Source organism: Arachis hypogaea, chromosome 20 (assembly GCF_003086295.3).
Source record: "Arachis hypogaea cultivar Tifrunner chromosome 20, arahy.Tifrunner.gnm2.J5K5, whole genome shotgun sequence".
In the NCBI taxonomy this organism is placed as follows: Eukaryota; Viridiplantae; Streptophyta; class Magnoliopsida; order Fabales; family Fabaceae; genus Arachis; species Arachis hypogaea.
Genome location: NC_092055.1, coordinates 7,191,243 through 7,217,780, shown reverse-complemented (window position 1 = coordinate 7,217,780; position 26,538 = coordinate 7,191,243). Strand labels below are relative to the sequence as shown.

At 37.3% G+C, this 26,538-nt stretch overlaps 3 protein-coding genes across 3 annotated transcripts; 1 reads left to right on the top strand and 2 right to left on the bottom strand.

The window, feature by feature from the left end:
• Nucleotides 1–5,428: 5,428 nt before the first annotated feature.
• Nucleotides 5,429–8,879, top strand: LOC112786707 (heat shock 70 kDa protein, mitochondrial). The gene is made up of 6 exons (XM_025830079.3): nt 5,429–5,689; nt 6,230–6,294; nt 6,395–6,473; nt 6,562–7,128; nt 7,216–7,836; nt 8,042–8,879. The coding sequence occupies exons 1-6, from the start codon at nt 5,615–5,617 to the stop codon at nt 8,663–8,665; spliced, it is 2,031 nt and encodes a 676-aa protein (XP_025685864.1). The 5' UTR covers nt 5,429–5,614; the 3' UTR covers nt 8,666–8,879.
• Nucleotides 8,880–9,568: 689 nt separating this feature from the next.
• Nucleotides 9,569–12,865, bottom strand: LOC112785352 (uncharacterized). The gene is made up of 4 exons (XM_025828821.1): nt 11,588–12,865; nt 10,858–11,155; nt 9,991–10,209; nt 9,569–9,597 (listed from the first exon to the last, which is right to left on the bottom strand). Exons 1-4 carry the CDS (start codon nt 12,863–12,865, stop codon nt 9,569–9,571), a joined length of 1,824 nt encoding a protein of 607 aa, XP_025684606.1.
• Nucleotides 12,866–17,355: 4,490 nt separating this feature from the next.
• LOC112784593 (transcription factor GTE7) lies at nt 17,356–20,056 on the bottom strand. Its single transcript, XM_025827855.3, has 4 exons — nt 18,424–20,056; nt 18,085–18,304; nt 17,815–17,989; nt 17,356–17,713 (listed from the first exon to the last, which is right to left on the bottom strand). The coding sequence occupies exons 1-3, from the start codon at nt 19,738–19,740 to the stop codon at nt 17,931–17,933; spliced, it is 1,596 nt and encodes a 531-aa protein (XP_025683640.1). The 5' UTR covers nt 19,741–20,056; the 3' UTR covers nt 17,356–17,713; nt 17,815–17,930.
• Nucleotides 20,057–26,538: the final 6,482 nt, after the last annotated feature.

The window sequence follows — 26,538 nt, the reverse complement described above, 5'->3', positions numbered from 1 at the left end:
GTAGAGGAACCTCCGACTTCTTTGTGCAGTGATGGTGGCCAGTGGTTCTGCTTCTATCCACTTTGTGAAATAATCTATTCCCACTATTAGGTATTTGACTTGTCCTGGCGCCTAGGGAAAAGGACCTAGCAAATCCATTCCCCATTTTGCAAAGGGCCATGGGGAGGTGACACTGATGAGCTCCTCTGGGGGGGCCACGTGGAAATTTGCATGCATTTGACATGGTTGGCATTTTTTCACAAAGTCTGTGGCATCTTTCTGCAAGGTTGGTCAGTAGAATCCAGCTCGGACCACCTTTCTGGCTAATGACCTCGCTTCGAGATGGTTCCCGCAGATTCCACTGTGTACCTCTTCTAATACCTCAGTGGCTCTTGAGGTCGGCACACATTTTAACAATGGTGTTGATATCCCCCTTCTATAGAGAATATTTTTCACCAAGGTATAATGTTGCGCTTCCCTTCGGATTTTCTTGGCCTCCTTTTCCTCCTTGGGGAGGATGTCGAATTTCAGGTATTCGACCAAGGGGTTCATCCATCCGAGGTTTAATCCGACCACTTCAAAGACTTCTTGCTTGTCTTCTGTTTTTACCACTGAAGGTTCCTGGAGAGTTTCTTGAATCAGGCTTCTGTTATTTCCCCCTGGCTTGGTACTTGCTAACTTGGATAGGGCGTCTGCTCTGCTATTTAGGTCCCGAGTTATGTGCGTGACCTCGGTTTCTGCAAAACGCCCAAGGTGCTCTAGAGTTTTTTCCAAGTATCTCTTCATATTTGGGTCTTTTGCCTGATATTCTCCACTTATTTGGGAGGTCACCACTTGAGAGTCACTGTATACCATTACCTTTGTAGCACCGACTTCTTCTGCCAGCTTCAATCCTGCAATCAAGGCTTCATATTCTGCCTGATTATTTGAAGCTGGGAACTCAAATTTGAGGGAGACCTCTATCTGGGTTCCCCTTTTGTCTACCAATATTATGCCTGCGCCGCTTCCTGTTTTATTGGAGGATCCATCTACGTAGAGTTCCCATGTAGTTGGTTTATCCTCTTGATCCCCCGCATATTCTGCAATGAAGTCGGCGAGGCACTGGGCTTTAATCGCCGTCCGAGTTTCGTACTTCAAGTCGAACTCGGAGAGCTATATTGCCCATTGAACCATTCTTCCTGCAACATCCGTTTTTTGGAGGATCTGCTTCATGGGTTGGTTTGTGCGGACTCTTATTGTGTGAGCTTGGAAGTAAGGCCGTAGCCTTCGAGAGGCTATTACTAAGAAGTAGGCAAACTTTTCTAATTTGTGATACCTTAGCTCAGGGCCCTGTAGAACTTTACTGATGAAGTAGATTGGGTGTTGACCGTCCTTGTCTTCTCTTATCAAGGCTGCTGAGACAGCCTTGTCTGCCACGGATAAGTATAGGACGAGGTCCTTTCCGGCTACAGGTCGGGTCAAAATAGGAGGTTGGCTCAAAAACTTTTTGAACTCCTGGAATGCCTCCTCGCATTCGGGAGTCCATTCAAACTGGTGTCCCTTTCTCAATAGGGAGAACAGTGGGAGGGATCTTAGTGTTGATCCTGCCAAAAATCTGGAGAGAGCTGCTAGTCGGCCATTCAGCTGTTGGACCTCTCTCAAACAAGTCGGGCTTTTCATTTCTAGGATAGCTCTACACTTGTCGGGATTGGCTTCGATCCCTCTTTGTGTTAGCATGAATCCTAGAAATTTTCCTGCCTCCACCGCGAAGGCGCACTTTGCAGGATTTAGTCTCATCCCGTGCAGCCTTATGGTGTCAAAGACTCGTGAAAGGTCAGACAAGAGGTCGACTTCTTTCTTGGTCTTTACCAGCATATCGTCGACGTACACTTCCATTAAGCTCCCTAAGTGAGGGGCAAACACCTTATTCATCAGCCTCTGATATGTGGCCCCTGCATTTTTCAATCAAAATGGCATGACCACGTAGCAAAAGTTAGCTCTGGGCGTGATGAATGATGTTTTTTCCTGGTCTGGTTCGTACATCGGGATTTGGTTATATCCTGAGTAGGCGTCCATGAACGACAAGTATTGATACCCCGAGCTAGAGTCTACTAGGGCGTCAATGCTTGGTAGTGGATAAGGGTCCTTGGGACACGCCTTATTTAAGTCGGTATAGTCGACACACATTCTCCATTTACCATTTTGTTTTTTGACTAGCACTACATTGGCTAGCCATGTTGGATACTTGACTTCTCTGATGAAACCGGCTTCTAGGAGCGCTCGTACTTGCTCCTCTACTATTAGAGCTCGTTCTGGGCCGAGCTTGCGTCTTCGTTGTTGTACAGGTCGTGATCCCGAGTAGACCGAAAGCTTGTGGGACATGAGCTCGGGATCTATCCCAGGCATGTCGGAGGCCTTCCAGGCGAAGAGATCGGAATTATCTCTTAGGAGCTTGGTCAACCCTTGTCTTAGGGTTTCCCCTAGGTTGGCTCCTATGTGAGTATTTTTTCCTTCCTCTTCGCCGACCTGAATCTCCTCGGTTTTTCCCCTGGGCTGGGGTCGCAGCTCTTCTTTGATCCTTGCTCCACCGAGCTCTATTGTGTGAACTTCTTTGCCTTTTCCTCTCAGGTTTAGGCTTTCATTGTAGCATTTCCTTGCTAGCTTCTGATCTCTCATCATTGTTGCTATCCCCGCTGAGGTCGAGAATTTCATGCAGAGGTGGGGTGTCGATACCACCGCTCCGAGTCGATTAAGGGTAGCTCTGCCGATTAAAGCATTATAGGCTGACCCCACGCCGATGACTATAAAGTCTATACTCAGAGTCTTTGTCTTCTCCCCCTTTCCAAAGGTGGTGTGGAGGGGCAAAAATCCTAGTGGCTTTATTGGCGTGTCGCCTAATCCGTACAAGGTGTCGGGGTAGGCTCTTAACTCTTTCTCATCTAACCCTAGTTTGTCGAAAGCGGGCTTGAAGAGGATGTCCGCCGAGCTTCCTTGGTCTACTAGTGTTCTGTGTAGATGGGCATTTGCCAGGATCATGGTGATTACCACTGGGTCGTCGTGCCCAGGGATTATTCCTCGCCCATCTTCTTTTGTGAATGAAATGGTTGGAAGGTCGGAGGACCCTTCTTCGACCTGGTAAACTCTCTTGAGATGTCTTTTACGAGAGGATTTTGTGAGTCCCCCTCCCGCAAACCCTCCTGAGATCATATGGATATGTCTCTCCGGAGTTTGTGGTGGTGGGTCTCTTTTATCCATATCATCTCGCTTTCTTTTTCCCTGACTGTCCGACCTTTCTATGAGATATCTGTCAAGCCGACCTTCTCTGGCCAGTTTTTCTATCACATTTTTAAGGTCGTAACAGTCGTTTGTGGAGTGCCCATATATTTTATGGTACTCACAGTAATCACCGCGGCTCCCTCCTCTTTTATTTTTAATGGGCCTGGGAGGAGGCAGCCTTTCGGTATTGCAAATTTCTCTGTATACGTCCACTACAGGAACTTTCAGTGGAGTATAAGAGTGATATTTTCTTGGCCTATCGAGGCCGAGCTCTTCCTTCTTCTTAGCTTCCCTCTCCCTTTCTTTCGTTGAGGGAGGGGGACCGGGTCGCAAGCTCGGGTCTCTAAGCCTAGCGTTTTCTTCCATATTGATGTACTTTTCAGCTCTTTCCTGCACATCACTTAAAGAGGCGGGGTGTCTTTTTGATATGGACTGGGAGAAGGGGCCTTCTCTAAGACCATTGACTAGCCCCATGATGACTGCTTCGGTGGGCAGGTCTTGAATCTCCAAACATGCTTTGTTGAACCTTTCCATATAGGCCCGTAAGAACTCCCCGACCTCCTGTTTTATTCCCAGGAGACTTGGTGCATGTTTTACTTTGTCTTTCTGGATGGAGAACCTCATCAAGAACTTTCTTGAGAGGTCTTAAAAACTGGTAATTGACCTCGGAGGGAGGCTGTCGAACCACTTCATCGCTGCTTTTGACAAGGTTGTCGAAAAAGCTTTGCATCGCGTAGCGTCAGAAGCGTCAGCCAGATACATCCGACTTTTAAAGTTGCTCAGATGATGCTTTGGATCGGTGGTTCCGTCGTAGAGGTCCATATCGGGGCTTCTAAAGTTTCTCGAAACTTTTGCCCTCATTATGTCCTCGCTAAAAGGATCTTTCTCTCCTAAGGGGGAATCTTCTCTATCGTCGTGGGAATTCCGACCTTTGAGGGAGGATTCTAACTTTAAGAGTTTTCTCTCTAACTCTTTTCGTCGCTCCATCTCCTCTTTTAGGTTCTTTTCGGCTTCCTTTTGTCGTTCCCGTTCCTGTTCCAGCTGCTCGAGGCGACTGTGGATTAATCCCATAAGCTCACTTGTGTGGGAGGGTCCTTCTTTTTCTGATTCGCGCCCCTCCGAGGAATTCACCTTCGGATTTTTGATTCCGGAGGTTCCTTCCCTATGTTGATCATTGGCTTCCTGGTGAAGGGTCTGGTCTGCCTCATTGTTTCCAGTGTTCAAATTCTCTTGTTCAGAATCTGTCTCCACATGACCCTCTTCAGGGGATCTATCTGCCATCACTGGTTGATCTCTCGGGTCCCCGGCAACGGCGCCAATGTTACGGTGGGTAACCGGAGATTAATGGGCCGGATGGCGTTGGTTGGCCCAAACGTGTGAAGGAGGTGACTATCGAGTGGACCTGGTACTCGGTGTTCCTCCGTCCGACTTGTGCGTGAGAAAGAATGGGGGGTGGTACCTGCAAAGACACTCCAATGCCTAAGTTAGCAAGAGTGTGAGCAGGTTAGAGAGTATATTGGAACTTAGAGATACCTGAATGGTGTCAGTGTATTTATAGTGGTGAACCAATAACCACCGCTGAAGTAGTGCCACCTTTTTAGGTGGATAACCGTTCCCATATCTTAGGGAGGTTAAGATATGGCTCTATGAAGTGGTTAGAGAGTTTCTAGGAGCAGTTACTCATTCGAATGAGTGTTATCTGCCAGATAACCCTTGTATCCGACTTCTTTGGAGCAGGTCGTGTTTAGTACCGACTTCTTGGGGATGAAGGCTGGTACTGGGTGAGGGCCAACCCTTTGGGTTGGGCCTATTTGCTTGGGTTTTGGACCTTTATTATTGGGCCAGGGTATGAACAGAAACCAATCAATTAATCACTCATTACACTAGCTCCACATTTGATGGCGTTTATAATTTATTTATTTATTTTTTGTTGTCTAAAATATATAAAAATAAATAAATTCTTTAAAAGAATTTAAATATCTCACATTTAAAAAAATTAAAAATATTTTTATATTTTCAGTTATTGAAAGACAGAAACAGAGATTTATTCTCATTTTCTCTTTAAACTAAGCAAAGGACATTTTGCTGTAAGATTATTATGGTTTTAAATCTCAACCGTTTGATTAACCGATGGTTAACAAGGGTGGGAGCATGAGAAGCCCCCAAATATTAAGACCCACCTAATACGTCTTCTAGAACATTCGTGTCACCGTCATTAAAAATAAGAGCAGTAAAGCACCGTTTTAATTTTTCATGAGAAGTGAGAACCAACCAAAACCCTAAACCCTCCTCAACAGCCAGACACTCATATAAACCTCTCAAACCCACTTTCTAACATTTGCCTCTTTCCCTTTTCATTCCGATCCATCAATTTTCTGCAATGGCTGCCGCCGCCGTCCTCCGTTCCCTCCGCCGCCGCGACGCCGCATCTACCTCTTTGTCCGCCTTTCGCTCGGTATATCACTATCATCGTTTCTCTTTTTTTTTTCAGATTTAATCCGCATGACGCCTCCTTTTGTTCTTTTGTAATGGTTGATGTTGTTCTTTTCAGCTCATTGAAGATTTTTATTCATTGAGAATACTGCTGTTTGTTCTTAGTTATCTGTTCATAGATTTTGTTGAGATTTTAGCTTACTTGTTCTGTTGGAATATCGTTTAAATCCAGTCATATGAAAATGAGAGTTTAATATAACTTGACAGTTGCATATTGGAGATACTAGATACTCGAATTCAAGGTTTTCATATCCACGATCTAACCATTATGTTTTTATTACAGCCGATCTAAACTTTTCATATTTCATTTCGTGCTTACAACTTTTATAATGGATGATGTGTCTAGCTGATCTAGCCTGGCTGCAGAATATTTTTTGAGTTGCTGCTGTTGTCGATAGAATGTTTGCCTACTTGAATTTTGAATGAAGTGTACTGAACTGTATGCTGAAAGAATATTTTTCTATTTTTGATATATATTCTTTCTTTTTACATGTTTGTGCAGTTGGCGGGCGGCGCTAAGCCAGCATATGTAGCTCATAAGTGGTCAAGCTTGTGTCGACCTTTCAGGTGCCGTTTTGGGTTTCTGGTTTCATTGGTTACTCGCGTTGGAGATACCTTTGATGTATGTTCATGTTAGCTCATTAAACTTTTTCCATCTTTGCCACAGTTCTAGGCCTGCTGGAAATGACGTTATTGGTATCGATTTGGGTACAACCAATTCGTGTGTTTCTGTTATGGAAGGAAAGGCAAGTCATTCTTGCTCTTAAATTGTTGTTTTGTGTTTCCATTTTCCAATATTATGGTTTGTGCTGATTTATATTATATCTTCTATAGAACCCAAAAGTTATTGAAAATTCCGAAGGTGCTCGAACAACACCATCCGTGATTGCTTTCAACCAGAAAGGGGAGTTGCTTGTAGGTACACCTGCAAAGCGACAGGCAGTAACCAACCCGACAAACACACTTTTTGGTACCAAGCGGTTGATCGGTAGGCGCTTTGACGATCCTCAAACCCAGAAGGAGATGAAAATGGTTCCCTTCAAGATTGTTAAGGCCCCAAATGGAGATGCATGGGTTGAGGCCAATGGGCAGCAGTATTCCCCCAGCCAAATTGGTGCCTTTGTTCTCACCAAGATGAAGGAAACAGCAGAAGCTTATCTTGGGAAGACAGTTTCCAAGGCTGTAGTTACTGTACCAGCTTACTTCAATGACGCTCAGAGGCAGGCAACAAAAGATGCTGGTAGAATTGCAGGTCTTGATGTGCAGAGAATTATTAATGAGCCCACTGCTGCAGCACTTTCATATGGAATGAACAACAAAGAGGGTCTCATTGCAGTTTTTGACCTTGGAGGTGGAACATTTGATGTCTCTATCTTAGAAATTTCTAATGGTGTTTTTGAGGTAATTACTTCATTTATTTTCCTCTTCTTTTTCTTTGCCTTGGAGGAAGTTAAAGTAATCTTATACTGATAACATCTCTGTCTCAAGGTGAAAGCAACAAATGGTGACACATTCTTGGGTGGAGAGGATTTTGACAATGCCTTGCTGGACTTCCTGGTAAGCGAGTTTAAGAGGACCGACAATATTGACCTTTCAAAGGACAGGCTTGCCTTGCAGAGACTTCGTGAAGCTGCTGAGAAAGCTAAGATAGAACTGTCTTCAACATCTCAAACAGAAATAAATCTTCCTTTCATCACCGCAGATGCATCTGGTGCTAAGCATCTGAACATCACATTGACCAGATCCAAGTTTGAGGCTTTGGTGAATCACTTGATTGAAAGGACTAAGGCACCATGCAAGAGTTGCCTGAAGGATGCCAATATATCTATCAAGGATGTCGACGAGGTTCTTCTTGTTGGAGGGATGACCCGTGTGCCTAAAGTCCAAGAAGTGGTTTCAGCTATCTTCGGAAAGTCTCCAAGCAAAGGAGTAAATCCTGATGAGGCAGTTGCCATGGGAGCGGCAATCCAGGGTGGTATCCTACGTGGAGATGTTAAAGAGCTGCTGTTACTTGATGTTACACCACTTTCTTTGGGTATTGAGACTTTGGGTGGCATATTTACCAGGTTGATTAACCGCAACACTACTATCCCAACAAAAAAGAGTCAGGTAATCCCTTAATCTACTGATGCTTTCTTTAGGAAGTTGTTTTTAAGTTGTCAATCCCTAAGGAAGTTCAATGATCTTTTTATTGCAAAGACATGGTTATATGAGTAATTCAAATACCCCAAAGTCTAGTATCCATTGAGTTTCGGTTTCTGCTATTTTTCGATATGTTCGTGTCATGATATGACGTAAGCTATCGTTGTTTCAGGTGTTTTCAACAGCAGCTGACAACCAAACACAGGTGGGTATCAAGGTGCTGCAAGGTGAGAGGGAAATGGCCGCAGACAACAAAATGCTTGGAGAATTTGAGCTTGTCGGCATTCCTCCTGCTCCCAGGGGTTTGCCTCAGATCGAGGTTACATTTGACATTGATGCCAATGGAATTGTTACCGTCTCTGCCAAAGACAAGTCAACTGGTAAGGAACAACAAATCACAATCCGATCATCCGGTGGACTCTCAGATGATGAGATTGAGAAGATGGTTAAAGAAGCGGAATTGCATGCTCAGAGAGACCAAGAAAGAAAGGCTCTCATTGACATCAGAAACAGCGCTGATACTACCATCTACAGCATTGAGAAGAGTTTAGGGGAATACAGGGAAAAGATTCCTAGTGAAGTGGCCAAGGAAATTGAGGACGCAGTTTCAGATCTAAGAAAGGCAATGTCAGGAGACAATGTTGATGAGATTAAGGCAAAGCTTGATGCCGCAAACAAGGCGGTCTCCAAGATTGGTGAGCACATGTCAGGTGGGTCAAGTGGCAGCTCATCTGCCGGAGGTTCTCAGGGTGGTGAGCAGGCTCCCGAGGCAGAATACGAGGAGGTGAAAAAGTGAACCAAGTAGTGGTTTGTAGACAGTTATTCTATCTGATTTTTTATCCCTCGATTTACAGGTGAACAAATGAATCATCTTTTTGATTTAGTAGGAGAGAGTATAAAAGGTTACGTAATTTTGTAACTAATTATTGGAGGTAACTTTTTACCCGGAGTGTTTTCAATTTGTAGTGCTGATTCACGCTGTTTGAATAACGATATTGGCAATTTTGCCCTGTGTTTTTTGTTCTCTCTGCAATTTTTTTTTTGTGACTGAACATAACACAAAGAAAAAAGACCTAAGAAAAAGAATAGTACTCCTTTCTAATAATAATGTCTAAATTATTAGGAGGAAGTAATTACTCTAGATACACCTGCTTGTTTAAAACAGCAGTTTTAGCCATTAAATCAGCCGCTCTGTTTACTGTTCGCTGGATAAGCACTAAAGTAGCTGTCCAATTGCGTTGGAGCATCTCTTTGATTTTGTTAAGCAGATCAGAGTCATTTCTAATCATGCTGGTTGTGCCTCGCGAAATAAGAAGAAACGCATCAAGATTATCAGTTTCACATATGACCTCTTTGCACTCGCAATCCCAAGCCATAACAAGCCCTCTCCAAATAGCATGAAGTTCACAACAGAGAACACTAGAAAGAGGTATACTGGCAGAACAACCTTTTATCCAAATTCCCATGCTGTCTCTAATAATACATTCAAAGCCAGCTAATTGCTTATTTTCAAAAATGCTTGCATCGGAGTTTACTTTACAAACATTCATTGGAGGTGATTCCCAGTTATATTTCAAAGAAGAAGGAATAATATGCTTTTGGTTGATAACAATATTAGAGAAATCTCGAACAGCATGTTTAACTAAGTGAACAATTTTCTCCTTACTCCATGGATCATCTTGGTGGAAGATGTCATTGTTCATATCCCTCCAAATCCACCAAAAGCCGCTGCAAAGAGAAACTCATTTTTGTTGAGGTTAGAATGAATCCAAGACACAAAATCCAAATTAGAGTCCTCAGCGGTCATTCCCAAATTTAAGCTAATCCAAATCTGACGAGTTTTTTGGCAAGTCCTAAAGCAGTGGTTAATATCCTCTAGAGCAATATAACATCTCTGACAAAAATCAGAAGTAGAAATACCTCTTTGAAACCGGTAACTAGCTGTGGGAACTCCGTTGTTAAGGCAAAGCCAGAGCAGACACTTTATCTTCTCCGATATTCTCAAGCGCCAAAGTCAAAGCCAATTTTCATTATCATTCCAGCCAAATTTTTTCTTCAATAGCCATTCATACCCGCTTTTAGTCGAGTAGGTGAGAGTATTTGAGTTTGTCCAAAACCAACCTGTTTTATCTCCTGCCTGCTTGATAGGATCAAAGAGCATCAAATCAAGTTTAACTTCTTTCGGAATCATTGTGCAAAGAATATCCCACCGCCAATGCCCAAGGTGCCAGACATCTTCTAACTTCAAGTGAGAATCAGAAATGTGCACAAAAGGAACCAAAGGAGCTAGCGTTCCACATGGTAGCCAAGCATGATACCAAAAGGATTGAGACATCCTACCTGTACACCAATCAAAACCATCACGAAGCTTTTTTATTGTCTTATAAATCGCTCGCCAAGTGCTTGAAACATTATTAGAAAATTTGGGTGAAAAGCAAGAACTCTCAGATAAATATTTTGCCAACATAATTCTTACCCAAAACTTATCTTTATTATGCAATAATTGCCAAACAAGCTTTCCGAGTAAAGCAAAATTTACGCATTGAGTATCTCTAATTCCCAAGCCTCCATATTTTCTTGGAGTGACAACTTTGCTCCACTTGACCAAATTTAAGCAACGCTCCCCCACCTTTCCCTTCCACAAGAATTGTCTAAGCACAGAATCAATCTTTTGACAAACCGAAGTGGGAAAAAGAGTCAGTTGCATCTGATAAATAGGAAGAGAATAAGCAACAGATTTAATTAAGCAAAGCCTGTCTGCTCTGTTAAGGAGCCGACCTTTCCAACTAGCCAGCCTATTCTTGATCTTCTCTAAAGAGTCCGAAAAAATAGATCTAGCAGCTCGAGGATGATTAAGGTTCACCCCCAAGTATTTGCCTAGGTCACTAGTAAAAGGAATATGAGAAACACCAGACAACATTTCCTTCCTTCTATTAGAGATATTTCTAGAACAAATAGCTTTAGATTTTTCAATGTTAACCTTCATACCTGAAGCTTTACAGAACAACTCCAAGGTGTGCACAACATTCTGAACTTGACTTTTCTTCGCTTTACAAAAAAGGAGGAGGTCATCTGCAAACATCAAGTGAGAAACTCTAGGTCCCCCTCTAGAAACAGCCACACCATCCCAAATACCCTCGTCAACTTGTTTGGAAATGAAGCACGCCAATCTCTCCATGCACAAAACAAATAAATACGGAGAAATTGGATCTCCTTGCCTGAGCCCTCTGCGAGGTTGGAAGCTGTCCAATCTATTCCCATTCCAAAGGATGGAAAGATTTGAGGCCTGAACACAATTCATTACAAGCCGAATAATTAGAGAAGGAAAGCCAAAAGATTCAAGAGTGTGCTCAAGAAAATTCCAATAAACTCTATCATAAGCCTTTTCTAAATCAATCTTAAAAGCCATAGCTCCTTTTCTAGACTTTGTCCGCTTAAGAAAGTGAAGAACTTCTTGGGTGACAATAATATTATCAGGTGCTCCTCTACCAAGAATAAACCCTCCCTGAGTTGGGCTAACAATCTCATCCAAAAATGGTCGTAATCTATTAACCAGCACTTTAGTCACTACCTTATAAATTACATTACAAAGGTTTATTGGCCAAAAATCCTTCAATCTAGTTGGAGGGTCGCACTTAGGGATAAGAACAATCAAAGTTTCCAACAAAGAATGGCTTAACGTCTCCCCTAAGAATGCTTTCCGAACAGTACGCCATACCTCATGACCCACCACATCCCAATATTCCTTGAAGAAAAAAACTTGAAAACTATCCGGCCCAGGAGCTTTGAATGAGCTCATATTATCCAGAGCTTCTTTAACCTCCAACATTGTTACTGGTTTAGACAAATTATCACAAGCATCCTGGCTAAGAGATGGCATAGAAATTTCTCCCATGCAATTAACCTCAACAGGCTCAGTAGAACAAAAAATATTTTTGAAGAAATGAACAACCTCCCTTTGCAAAACTTCCGGATCATCAGACCAAGACCCATCACTGACTAGCAACCCATGAACCTTGTTAGATTTTCTTCTAAGGATGGTTTGCATATGGAAAAAGCTAGTATTTTTATCACCATACCGAACCCATTGATCTCTTGACTTCTGGTACCAAAGCAATTCTTCCTGGGCCAAAACTATATTATACACAGCTCTCAATTCTTCCTCTTTGTGCTTCAGAATCGGATCATCGTCAGCTTCCATTTTCCGTTGAATACGATTCAAATAACCCTCCAATTCCCTCTTTTTAATAAAAATATTGCCGAAAACCGTAGAGTTGAATTCTAACGAAGCTTCTTGGACCCCCAGCAACTTCCTATGGATGCCAAAGTCTGTACTATCCCAAGATTTCTGAACAATGGCCTTGTAATCAGGATGCGTTGCCCATGCCGCTTGGAATCTAAAAGGCCGGTTTCCTTTCTTGATAGGAACTCCTTGACATCGGATAAGTAGGGGACAATGATCAGAGTGGGAACGATTGAGAACTTCAACAAAAGCTTCTGGAAAAAGAAGGCGCCATTCTGTAGTACAGCAAGCTCTATCGAATCTCTTTGCAATTTCTTTGTTTCCTTGAATTTTACGGAACCAAGTAAACCGTCTTCCAGAGGTTGTTAGATCAAAAAGACCACAAGAATCTAGAGTACTTGCAAAGATACTATTGCGATTTGAATAGAAATTACCCCCCTTCACCTCATGATCACTCAAAATATCATTAAAATCCCCAACCACCACCCACGGGTCCTGAATGCACAAACCAATATCAAGCAGATGACTCCATAATTCTACTCTATTAGTGGCTTGAGGGCTGCCATAAACCGCACTGCAGATCCATCTTCGCCCACCACCATCAATTTCCAAAGTTACACATTGATTCATAGCCCAAAGAATCTTACAAGAAAATTTTAAATTAGCAGAGAGGAACCAAATTCCTCCCTTGTGTCCAACAGCATCTACAATCCCTACAGGATAATAGCCTAATCTCTCCCAAAATTCTTTCATAGTTTCAAACCCAATATGAGTTTCCACCAAAATAAAAAAAGTTAGTTGAAATTTTCGTACCAACTCCTTACAGTGCACTCGAGACATCTTATTTGACGCCCCCCTAACATTCCAACTAATAATATTTAAATGTCACAATCCATAAAAAAATAAATTAAATAATTGAAATGTTTAATCATTCTACCTCACGTTGATGGACCCCTGTCTCCAAGTGTCTCTTTGTGGACTTGCACCGCAGAACCATCATTCTTCTGTTGAGGTTGGGTCTCCAAGTTTGTTGTTGCACTAACTTTATCAAGCTCTTTTTGTACTCGAGAATCCATTGACAATGCTTCAGTAGGTGAGTTTTGAAGTGAAATAGGACACTGCCTTTTGTGCCCTGCTTTAAAAAAGGGAGTACTCTGATCCTTGAAAGCCACCTGAGTTGTTCCCAAAGAGCCAAGCGTGGATGGAGGATCTTTCTTTTCCTTAGGCCCCACCTTTGCATTTGATAAAGACTTCACCTTTGCATTTGATGAGGATCCAGCATGCATATTATTAGACCCAAAAGAAAATTTTTTACTCATCAAATTGGAGCATATTGCTATATTGGCTTTTTTTGGCACCACATTATGGCCTTTACCCACTTTTTTCTTGCCTTTTCTACTAACTGTAACCCATTCACCCTCTTTTGCACGAGTATCCCTTTCCATACGTGAGTCTTGCAAATTATCATGCACAAGATCTGCTGCATCATGCTTCTCCATAATTGGAATTGATTTGGCATTAATTCCAAATTCAAAAGATAAATTTTGATTTTTTACTGGGATTTGACTACCTTCCACCGTTTTCTCGTTGTTATCTACAGGAAAAAGTGACCGGCAAATTTTTCTCCTTCACCGTGCTTTCCTTTCCAATGCCATTGTTGTTCTCTTTCACACATTTTCTTGTGACATGCCCAAAGCAGCTACATTTTTCACAAATTAAATTCAAATGCTCATATTCTATGTCATACATATGACCATCAACTTGAATTTTTTTTATAACTGGAAGTCCCAAGTTAATTTGCATACATGCTCTTGCATACTTTCCCCTCTCTACAGACTTAGTGGCTAAGTCGATGCGGATCGGTTTGCCAACAGCTGACGCAATCATTTTCATGGCTCTCTCTTGATAATAGTTAATGTTTAAACCAGTGATTCTTATCCAAACCATGGTAGACCCAAAAGTGTTTTCACAAGGTCTGAACGAAGAACTCCAAGGTTTAACCGCAACATAGCTTCCAATAATCATCCACGGTCCTCCAAGAAGAACTTTCTCTCTATCCTCCAAGAGATCAAATTTGACTAAGAAATAGCCAAAACCGACATCTAGTACCTCATACCCTCCTTTGGTTCTCCAGACGTCTTTAAGCCTGTGCGTGATCGCTGTATAGCTAAAATTTTTTCCAAGAACTTTGATCACGATGGCATCTTTGTAGGGCTCTGCCAATATCTCTTTTGCTTCCTCAGTGAACGTCACCGTTGGTATTTCCGAATCACCTTACTTACCAACTACGGTAGCCATCTTATCCCCATCAAGAGAATCAGCAACCTCCAAAGCTCTCCTTGCTGAGGCTCCAACAACTTTATCTCTGAACGATATCCGCTGACTTTGAGTCTTTTTACCATCTCCTTTAATCCCCTCCTTTTCACCTGATGCATGCTCCCCTCCGCTCTCCCCCTTATTGCTTCCGCCGACATGGCCGGCTGCCTCGCTATATGCCACCCTCGAAGACTCTTCCCCGCTCTCCCCACTCTCCATTTCACGGATTCTCTCGTTTGTTCTCTCTGCAATTGATTATGAATACAGGATAAAATTCAAAAGATAGAGAGTTTAATGATAAATTAAATATAAAAAAAATATAAAAATCTAATTACTATCGTTTTCTGTACAAAAGTTTTAAAATGGAAAATATAATTATAAAAATTAAAAAAATAAATTATATTTTTGGTTAATATTTTTATGTTTTTAAAGTTAGAAAATATAAAAAAATATTAATTCAGTATTTTTAAACATAATATCTATATCTATGTCTCCATTAAATATTAATTTCCAAACTTCTTTCATGTTAAAAGAAGAGGTGCCGGTTGGTGATTTCTATTCTATTATCAGGGCTTACAATATTTCCAACTGTTTATTTTAACCAAGTCTTTTCGTTTACGCGGTCAATGTATGCTTAATATTCGATATTTATAGCGGCTATTTTCTAATATTTGATTTTGTTTCTTCTTGTTATATAAGTAAAACAATTGTTACGGATAATTTCTGTGAAGAATTGCACATTGACCTTGGGATAAATTTCTTTGTCAATATTACTGGATTAGGTACTTTTATTCCATATATTCGTTAATATGTTTTATATTTTTAATTTTTACAGATACCAGTTTCATGTTTACAAACGAGACTAATAATATTGTGATATCCATATCATGCGTATTATGTAGATTTAAGAGACTACTTCATATTCCTACAAATATAATATGTTGTATGAAATAACTCAACTCATTAATGCTGAATTTAAACTATAATAAGCCCTAAAAACTTGTACCTAAAATAAGGTCAAATACATTTTTGGACCCGTAAAGTTCATGATTGTTGGAATGTCTATATAATTAGTTCTGTTCAGTTCTGAACAGAATTTTTCGTTGTTGATCTATTGGAAGATACTTCATCAATTAACAATAATACAAAGGAATGAAGAATGGATACGAACGCTCCATGCATCACACAATACAATTCAATGGCTACAAGAATTTATGCAGATTGCTACTTGTGCGATAAGGAATTTCGCTACTTTTGGAGTAGATGATGTTCTGTTTCTGTTAAACAAGTTGACTAGGGTTTGATGAATCTAACAGCTGCAGAATGGATTGGGAATTTGATATTAGAACAGTTACTGTTATTATGGCTATGTAGAAAGACTGCATTTGAAATTTGATCGCAAAAACTTTCTCTGTAAGGTTTTATGTCAGTTCAAAACAGAACGTAGTTCTGTGAATATGTGATGACTATCCTTTGAGGAATTGAGGCTAAGTAGCTATTTTATAGAGATGTGTGAGAACTTGAGTTGGAGCAGTTACCACTCCACTATTTTTATGGTCGAGTAGGATTTAAGTTCATTAGTTATTCTCTGACAATCATTCTCCCATTTATATGCATCCTTTGGCCAACACTATCTACAACTTCCAAAACTTTTGAGAGTAACTTAGCAGAGTTGGGAATATATACTATCATGCTTCTTGTAAGTCACATGTAAATATGAGATTCATTTTCTTGGGCTACAAAAACAAATGGATGATGTGTTGTCTTATATAGGTGGTAACTTCTGATGTGGAATTCGCATATACAAGTTTTTAGACAGTCCATTACTTGGTACTAGACTTATGTATGCATTAAGCTGACATGTATTAATATTAATTAGCATGTGACAGCTTTTGCCATTTAGAATAACATTAAATTCCTCCTTCTGATAATATTGTCGGGTACCTAACTATTCCTCATAGATACCATCGAATAAACTTCTTAGTAGAGTTGTATGAATTATGATCCATGTGTTTTAATAACATTTTATTGAATACATATTGGCGCATGTCTTAGATGCTTTATGGTAAGGTAAAGCAGTACATTTAAGCTTCAGGTCCTTATAGTGTACTCATTTAGGCCCTGGCTATTGTTAATTCCACAACAGCGTATCCAATTGAAGAGGTATTTCTCGCAAGGTTGCAGACAAGACAAGTTGGAAATACTTGCTTTGAATTTCAACTCTGATGAGATCGGTGGTCCAAATTTCCTTTAAGAAGGACTTGTTCTACCCTTTCCAAGAGGAATCGCTAGGACACTATTATATAGTGTGATATTATTCAGCTTCGTTTTCCAAATCTTTTATGTTACAGTTGACTTTTAGAGTAGCAAAAGATGAACCTTTTTGGTAGAGTCTATCCTGCATTTACCTATGGATATTTTAAATCATCATGCTTTAACTGCAATGAAAGGCTGTTCTGTACTGTACTAGCAACTAGCAAGACACCACTAGTCTCCTGTCAAGTGTGAAACGTCGATTCAGTGATGCTATTTTATTCATATTTTTCACCCTACCTATGACATTCTTGAGCTTGAGGATATGCTTTGGTCAATTTAACTCGTGCAAAATTAAGTTTAAACAATATTTTTCAGTGATTTCCACTATGGCGAGGCTTAATATTTTTCTAGCCATATGGTCATAGCACCAAAACAAATGTCACTCCAATAATAACAAGATCTGAAAGTACACGACAGTGAAACTTTATAATATTGGTCGTCTCATTCAACATTCAACAGTGGCCACTGCCAAAGCAGCTATCAGAGCGTTCGGAAATCCATCTTCAAAACCAAATGATCCGTCCTTCCTTCATTCTGGTCCATCTTTTTACACTTACCTTGAAAGAATCGGTGATTATATAATGAGTCATTATAGTGTGGTACATACAAAATTTAAATCTCTAATCTGATTAATTGTCGAACCCAACAAGTTAGATACATATTCCTTTTGCTAAAGGGCCATCTCCAACGAGGATAATTCTATTTACTGTAGCAGTAATGTGTACAAGGTGAACTCAAAAACATTGATTCTCCCCAACCTATCCTAATCACTAACCAACCTAACAGAACTAAACTAAGATTTTCACCACATTGCACTCTAATTTCTGGCCTACCATTGTTTTGATTAGCTCTTCAGTATTCACGAATTCTTTTTACAAAATATTGCACACCACAAACCATTCTAGCAGTTGCTCTGCCACCAAAAACCATCCAATATGAAACAGCAAACCATGTTCACAGCAACACTACCTGAAATAACAATGCAATCACAAATTTAGCCATCATTCCATCTGCAGAAAATTGATGCATTGCAGCGAAAAGGAGATATAAAGAGAATCAAAAGCACACACCTCATCCATGAGTTGAAGCTGCACACTCAAGAGAAGCCGTGAAGCAAATCATTTTCTTCGGCAGAGCACCGCACATTGACCATGTTGAACCATTAGTAACAAAAGTCATCTGCTTGCTATAAGTGACCGTTGTCTGCTTCAGAATCACTCCTTGAGGAACTCGCTGAATCTGAATCTGCAAAGAGTAAAATAAGAGTAAAATTTTAGGTTCCCCTGCTAGCATATTGTCTCGAGAACAAACCAAATAACAACTAGGAGCAAATTTAGTACCACTAGACGACGATGAATCACTACTTGAACTGCTGGAGCTACTAGAACTACTACTAGCATGGCCGCCGGCGACTTCTTTATCTTTCTCAATCTCCACAGGGGGGAAGGTACTCATCGGCATCTCATCCCCAATGTCAATATCCTCATCCCCAGCATCCATTTTCTTTGGTTTCTTCACCTCAGCCGGAGCCACATCAACCTTCTCACTAATAGCCAATTCCTGTCCATTTGATCACAGTAACAAATTAGTATATATGGCAAGAAAATTATTACGATGCTATATAAAATAAGTCTAACACATTCAACAGATAAATACACAAAAAATGAAAGGAGTTTTACCCCATTGGATTTATTGGATGCAGCATTGTTGTTGTTCAAGTTGCCAAGTAGTGCCTGCCGCTTAATTTTGCTCATCATCATCTTCCAATTTGTCACCAAACGATCAAGTTCCCAAAGGGTCTCAGTGTCAACAGCCTCAATATCAAGCTCAATCTCATCCCCGTCCTGCTTCAGATTCCCGTTCCTCTTCCTTATGATCTGTACCACCTGCTCCATTTTCTCAGGAGGCAAACTCTGCAGCCCAATACCCAACTTGTGTTTCTCCTCAAGGCTCATCTCCCTCTTATTGGGGTCCTTCGCCTTAGGCTTTGGCTGCTTCAAAGGCTTCACCGGCTGGGCTCTCATAGGGGAAGGGGTGCGCACAGGTGACTGCACCATTGGAGGGTTCGAAGAGCTCGCAGGGACCTGCACTGGCTCGGGTTGAAACCTTGCCGGAGGGATCACATTCTCCTTCTTGTTCTTAACCCTCTCAACCCTCTCCGGTTCCACATGATTCCATGAACTGGCCTGCAATTCCTCATCAACATCCTGATCCTGCTGCCTTATCGAGTCCTCGAATTTCTCATGCACAGGACGATACAGCTCTTCAAACTTGGATAAAAGCAGGTCAGCCATGCTGTGCACATCGTGACCAGGGGGATTATACGTCAGCGCATTTTTAAACGTCAATCGCACATCGGCGGCAAAATCCGACGGCGTAGAGTACACATTCTTCGCGAGATTGGACTTCACGGTGCCCAGATCCATGGGTTTCTTCACTATATCATAATAATCGTGAAGACCCATTCCAACGACATCAACGGGGGCGTTGAAGATCCACCCAACCTTGTGCTTCATGATCTTCTGTAGAACCTGCGAGCAGGACTTCATCAAGTTTCCAATCTCTGAATTCGATCGTTTCAAATCTTTGGTGATGGAATTCACCGGAAATGGCCGTTTGTTGCCAGAGATCTTCTTGGTCGACGATTTTTTGGGAGGGCCATTGAAGCTCTGCTTGGGTTGAAATTCTCCATTCTCGATTCGACTCTTGAGCTTTCGAATCTGCTCGAGCTCCAAGATCAAGCGATTCTTGAGCTCGTTCAGTTCCTTCTTTGAGTACGACGCCACGTTGAACGTGACATATTGGTAATGGTTGCCGTCGTTGGACCTCCGGTTTATGGAGGAAGCATCATCTAACGACGATTGATTCTTTTTATTGCCAAATTTTGAATTAGGGTTAGGGTTAGAAAATGGTACTTTCCCCATGAATCTAGCTACACCGCCTCTATGCTGCGGCCAATTAGGTTCGTTTCGGTTGGCTAGGACGGCGGAAGCCATCAAGGTGCAAGATCACTGCCGTCCGGTCAGATTCCGGCGCACCTCTGGCATGAAATCCCCAATGCGGGTCGAACAGAACATAAGTCAGCTCTCAAGATTAGATTATTTGCCGGCGATATTCTCACGTGCGGTGAAAATCGTCACGCGCCGCCGATGGAAATGAAGCTTTTGAATCAAAGGAGCTGACAACCAAAAATAAAAACTTAAAAAGCGTAGTGGGTAGGGTTTGGAATTTGGCTTACCCTAATCTGTGCGAGGAACAAATGGGTGCTATGGCCGGTTCTTAAAGGCGATGAGATCTGCCCGTGTCTATTTCGGGTAGCCGCATTAACCGTTGATCTGTTCTTAATGCAAAATCCCACGGATGGCGTTGGTTCATCCGGTGCCCGGTAAAATGACCGCAAGATCTGGCACGGACGGCACTGATTTCCTAAGCTTACCACATGGCCTTATGAGAGCCGTTCGATTTTGGGGGAGGAGGTGCCTTGATTTGGGTTTGAGTTTGAAGCGAATTTGGAGTGAATGTGTCGTGCATTTAGGGTTTCGACAGCGTCTGGGCTCACTTGATGACGTGTCGGGTGGCCAAACTTGCTGGCTCCGGCGTGGGGTTGGGAATATACGCGCAGCGCGTGGCTGCGAGCAAAATGCGTTTGTGTGTGAGGGACATTTTGGTCAATGGCTCAGAAGGTTGGACGAGGACCCGTTCTTCTACTCCAAAAAATAAATATTTTATATAAATAAAAAATTATCTAAACCTCTTAAAATCAAATATATATTTTTTAAATAAAAAATATAAGAGATTAGCTCGCTTAAAAAAAAAACAAAATAGTTAGGGAGAATCTTATCCCATAGTCCCAAAGAAGAATAGTGAAAATTTATGGTTGACTTGATTAATGAATAAGTATATAAAATTATTTTTAATTAGTTAATTAGTATTTTTCATTGTAAAATTATTTTTAAATTTTATTTTTTGTAGAATTTAAAATTAAATTTTAGAATAAAAATAACATTGGTTAATATTAGTTAAATAAATTGATTATGTAGTTAACTATAAATTAATACATCCATAATATGTATATATTAAAAATTAATTATAAATAATCTATTTAAATAGAACCATGTTTTTACCTTTTGTCTTTTTGGGGTCTGACTCCGTTGATAAAAAAATACATATTAAAATATAAAATATATATTAAATAAATTAAATTATATATATTTTTATATATAAATATATATAATTAACTTAATAGTTAATTTCTAATTTACGTATATAATTTTTGAAATTAATATATGTCCGGCGTTTTGCATTGCAATGTGTGAGCTTTTAACATTTAATTATCTATAACCTTTAAACTAATTAGTTTGGATTTTCATTTAATTCAAATCGTGTTTAAATTTTGAACGAAAAGGTAAAAAATGCTACTTTCTAGAAAGATAACAAGTGTGGAGGGGATAATTAATTATCAATGGAGTCTATTCAAAACAACTCTCCATAAATCAAAATAAAAATAAAAAAAAAAGAAGAAAATTCAAGGTAAGAACTAATAAAACCTTTCTTTTCCGTATATAGCTTATAATACAATAAATTGTGTTATATGTATTATTTTTATGTATAAAAAAATTATATATTCTCTTAATTTGATAATAAAAATTATAATTTTATTAATATTTATTTTAAATGCATATTTTTTTGGTGACTTTTTTAAATGCATATTTTAATATCACTGTAAAAATTTAAAAATATATTACGGAGTTTTGGATTATTTGTCTACCCTTAATATATATGTTAAAAACGTATTTTATCTCAAAATTAAAATTTAATTAAATTTTTTAATATTTAAAAATAAATTTTAATTTAAAAAAACTACATATTTATAAAAGATGCATTACTTTAAATTAATATAAGAATAGTACATTTTTTCTAATAAGAAAGGAGCAGAAGAGATTTTTGTCTTGGTGTTATTTGTCATTTTTTGATAATGGATAATCTCGAACCAAACCCACACTAGATGTATAACGTGATTGTCACTCACACCTATCATTGAGAAATAACCTTGTTTGTGTTTCAGTTGCACTCTGAAAGATTTTTCTTTATATGATTTATATAAAACAAGTTATTTATTTCAAATTAAAATTGAATAGTTCTATTTTATTTACTCCCACAAATTAATTTAAGAGATGATAAATGTTCCTTATCTATACAATTTTCTAGAAGTTATATATTTAAGAGTTATTGGAGTTGTAATATATACTTTTCACATTTAAAAATAATCATTTAAAAGCGAATATTTGTAGATGAATGGCCAAATAGTTTTTAATTGAATAAACTAGTACTGAGTATTGACTATTGACTGCATATAACTCAGCGTTTAAATTATTTTTGAGGTGAATTATTAGACTTACTCAAATTATAATAATATTGGGAAAAAAATATGCTTTGTAATTTTTTTAATTTATGGATAAATATTTTAATTTGTCGTACAGAAACAGAATAAAAGTTAAATAGAATGGAGTTTATGCTTCGTAAATGCCTTATTAAAATGTTATGCATAAAATGCTAATATATCTAAAACGACAAGGCATGATTAAAATCATTTCAAAGAACAACTTTTATATTATGTTCACTATGCATTATTAAGAGAAACCGGTACAACTAAGATTTAATATATTTTGTTATTTTTAGTATAAGTTTTAAAAATAAGTTTTTAATTATTGTGCATAATATAGTAAAATAATGGTGAAAAGAATTATTACAACATGAAAGAAAAAAAGAATTTGAGACATGTATCTAATTTCCTCTTGCATTGAATGCCTTAATTGTGATGCATTAAGAGGAAGCTATCCCAACCAACTACCAAGTGCTTAATTATATATATAATATATGGCAACATATACAAAATTAAAGCAATAATCTAAAATTTAAATCTTTTAAAATAAAAAACAATAAAATAAAAAGTTAATTATTATTAAATTTATAATTTCTATTATATGTAAATTTTATTATATTAATTTAATAATAATAATTAAATATTTATTTTTTGTATATTCTTGCTTGTTGCCTTTAGATGCCTATGAGAAACTGATGATGAATGAAAACACTTACCCCTTTGCTGGCATATTATTGATTAGACCTGTTCTTAATAATGTTATGGTCTAAAAAGATTGATGAGCATCAAGTTAGATAGATCTAGTGTCATTCCCAATTAGTATAGGAATACTTGTAGTATATAATCACATAAAGTAGATTCAGCATGCCTTTACTAATTTACACATTTAGCAGCAGTTAGCACTTAGCAATAAATCTTAATCAGGTAGGAGTGCATCCAATCCAAGCTTGAGCTGCATGTGTGATATGAAATAAAGCAACTAGCTAGGGGATTTTAGCCTCTTTTTAATTTTGATATTAAATTTATAATAGTATTTTTTAATAATGTGTGAAATTTATTATATTTTTTTTTTATTTATATAGAGATCATAACTATAATTCTCTGATTTGTAAAATTTAATTTTTTTAAAAATTTTGAAACACTAAATTAACCCTTCAATTTGTGAACTTACAAAAATTTAAATCTTTTAACTTGTGAACTTTAAATTTTTTAAAATTTTTAAAATACAAAACTGACTTTTTGATTTGTGAACTTTAATTTTTTAAAATTTTTAAAACACAAAACCAACATTTCTATGTGTGTTTTAGTAGTAAGAAAATTTTTAAATATGCAAATCACACTCTCTAATTTGTGATTATCTTCCTATTCAATTAAAATATATCATTTTTTCATAATTGAAAATAATATAATAATAATTTTCATATGAAAAAAAGATCAGCCGATTTTAGCATCCTTTCCAACATATGTATGAGTGGGGAAAAAAAAAGAAAATTAATTACACTACTTGGTGGGAGAAATGAGGTGTTCATTATGCATTATGTCTATTAATTTTGTTTTCAATTATCAAAAATGATGTATTTTGTCTACTAGAAGGCGTATGTTCTATAGATACTAGTACAATATCAATACTCAATCTGGATATCGCAATATATAGAAAAAAAATAGTAAAAAATAATAAATTTTGATGATTTTCTAATATTTTGTTATATATATATGGGTATGAAAATTATATAAAACAAGTTAGTCGAGTTTTTTTAATAACAGGAACCAAATATTAGTATTAGTGAATCAATTAAAAAAATTAGAATGTTCTATGTAAATTAAAAATTATTAAATAAATCAGTTATATACATACTAATTTATACTACATACTAATTTATATATTTTTTAGTTAAATATTAGGCATCATAATAATCAAATTTGACACAATAGAATAATTATTTTTGTAATAGATGAATAACTAATCAATTATATTTATATTATTATAATAAAAAAAAGTTTATATGAGATGTAAATACGTATTTGATATATATATAGTGATTGGTTGGTGATCGAAATATATATATAGAGAATAATATTCAAATAAAAATATTTAAATAGATACAATTTTTATTCAACCAACGATGAGAAAAGAAACAGGAACTTTTAAGTATGAGCATAACAAAGGCCATGTAATTAAACCTAAATTTGTAAATAATAAATACAGAGCACATTTTTATATAGTGAAGACTCAAGAATATGGAGACTCCTCCATAAACAAATGTCAACAAAATGAGTCTCCCGAATGAAGCATTATTATTGCTTTGTTCTTGTTATTACTTTTCAAATCTAAAACAGGAAAGCAACAAGTTCCTCACCTCAAATGGGATATGAACTAGTCCCTATCAATAGTTTTCATAAGCCTTATCCCCCACTTACCTATACTATATGTCACTGAATAATATCAATTCATTAATCTAATAATAAAGAGATAACAACCGCAACGGGTGTGTTATATTATATTGTAGCTGCTTCACATTAATTGGGCAGCCATATCTAAAGGTCATCATTCAAAGTCAAAGAGATGTTGCCAAATGGGTGAACAAACAACAATCTCCAATGCTGTTTTGTACTCCCACTATTGTGATATTTTATTTACTCTCTCTTCCTCTTAAACTAAGTTGACAACCAAGAAATATGGCTATGTGAGAAAAGAGTTTTACACTTTTTCCTTTCAAAAAGACATGAAAATATTTAATGCTTGTCTTCTTATGCAAACTTCTTTAATTCAAAGTATTTTAATCCTAGATTGCAAATTTTAAATAGTGGAGTAAGTGATTTCCATTTTTTTTAGTTAATACATTAAAAATTAATATATTTAAGCATCATAATGAAATAATAAAAACAAGAGTTTAACTAACATGTATTTTAAGAATTTATATTAATATTATTAATAGAAAATATATTATAAGAAAAATGTAAAATTTAATCTTCAATATATTTGTTGTATATTTATCAATACATAGTGAGATTGATTATTGGTAACTTAATGAAACTTTGAGCAAATAGTGATTGCGAAAATCAAGTATCAGTGTCAATTTTTAATGGCTTCAACTCTTCAAGTCATGTGAGTATATAGACATTACATCGATCATGTCCTATTTAATCTGTTTCATTGCTTCCATAATATGACCCCATTGTTCTAATAATGCATCCAGAAAGCATTATATTATCATATGAAGTCACATTAGTTGATACTGATTATTCTGCTCATAATTGACTGTACATACACCATCACCATTATTGATGTGATATTACAAAAAAAAAGCATTTTTTTTTATGATTGGGTCAATGTTGAGAAGCCGGGGGTTGGTGAAGAAACTAAAAAGGAGCTTTAATTTGGATAAATACTGCTGTGAGCGGAGAAAAGGCACATCAACTACTATGTATAGATTAATTAGTATTATTTAAATATTTATTATAAAATATTATATTTTTATTATTTTAATTCTCTTCATATTTATAAATATTTTTTTATATTATATTATTTTATACAACTAAAATACACACAAATCTTTTTTTTTTACATTTTTTTTATTTTTTCTAACATATATTAAGCTTGTAGCACTCTGACAAAAAATAAAAGAATAATAATAAAAATAAGAATAAAAAAATAAATAAAACATGTAATATATCATCATCCAACTAATTAAATAGAACTTAAAGTTATTAGAAAATATGAGAGTATTATGGTCATTATTTACTAAAATATTAAGAGCCTCCCCTTTAAAATTGACCGTAGATAAAGTTAAGAAATTCCCTTTCACATTAGCTGTACATTTTTCTCTTTTAGTAGAATGGTCCTTCTTTTATTCTTTCATTCACACTTGTTAATTTTCTAATTACAATGGTACATCATCTTTCATATCCTCTGGTGTTGAAAATTCGTTCCCTCTATCTAAAGTTACCTCTACACTTTGCTAGAAAGAACAATATACCTAAATATTTGAAAAAAAAAATGAAAGAGGTGTACTAATTAATAAATCAATGAGAAAAAAATTTGATGGAAAACAACACAATATTTAAAATATAATTATGTGAATAGATAGAATAGGAGGATTGATCATAAAAAGTAATAAAAAAAATTATACGAATTAGAACTTTTTTTTTTAATCAAAAATAAAAAACTCGAATCTGTAATTTCTTAATTGAGTATGGGTAAACTATATTATTTGAGATATAACTCATCGATACTAATGAGAAATTATGTTGCATTAGAAAGTAAAAAAGAATATGACATTTTGTTAACAAGATTAGTTTTTCTAGTTTACTTTACATCTTTATCAAATAAGCCCTCAACCATATGATAGAATCTTTGCATGTTATTTTATATAAAAGGGACAAGCATATGAGCAAATCAGAAAACTAAAAG

What these genes read in the sequence shown, in the direction of transcription:
- LOC112786707 (XM_025830079.3), top strand. Translation starts at nt 5,615, where the DNA reads ATGGCTGCCGCCGCCGTCCTCCGTTCCCTCCGCCGCCGCGACGCCGCA. An exon ending in TTTCTGTTATGGAAGGAAAG is followed by an intron (nt 6,474 to 6,561) that starts GCAAGTCATTCT and finishes TATCTTCTATAG; the next exon opens with AACCCAAAAGTTATTGAAAA. An exon ending in TCCCAACAAAAAAGAGTCAG is followed by an intron (nt 7,837 to 8,041) that starts GTAATCCCTTAA and finishes TCGTTGTTTCAG; the next exon opens with GTGTTTTCAACAGCAGCTGA.
- LOC112785352 (XM_025828821.1), bottom strand. Translation starts at nt 12,865, where the DNA reads ATGAAAGAATTTTGGGAGAGATTAGGCTATTATCCTGTAGGGATTGTA. An exon ending in GGGATGTGGTGGGTCATGAG is followed by an intron (nt 11,156 to 11,587) that starts GTATGGCGTACT and finishes AATTGTGTTCAG; the next exon opens with GCCTCAAATCTTTCCATCCT. An exon ending in GCAGGCAGGAGATAAAACAG is followed by an intron (nt 9,598 to 9,990) that starts GTTGGTTTTGGA and finishes TTCTCTTTGCAG; the next exon opens with CGGCTTTTGGTGGATTTGGA.
- LOC112784593 (XM_025827855.3), bottom strand. Translation starts at nt 19,740, where the DNA reads ATGGCTTCCGCCGTCCTAGCCAACCGAAACGAACCTAATTGGCCGCAG. An exon ending in CATCCAATAAATCCAATGGG is followed by an intron (nt 18,305 to 18,423) that starts GTAAAACTCCTT and finishes TCAAATGGACAG; the next exon opens with GAATTGGCTATTAGTGAGAA. An exon ending in TGATTCATCGTCGTCTAGTG is followed by an intron (nt 17,990 to 18,084) that starts GTACTAAATTTG and finishes TACTCTTTGCAG; the next exon opens with ATTCAGATTCAGCGAGTTCC.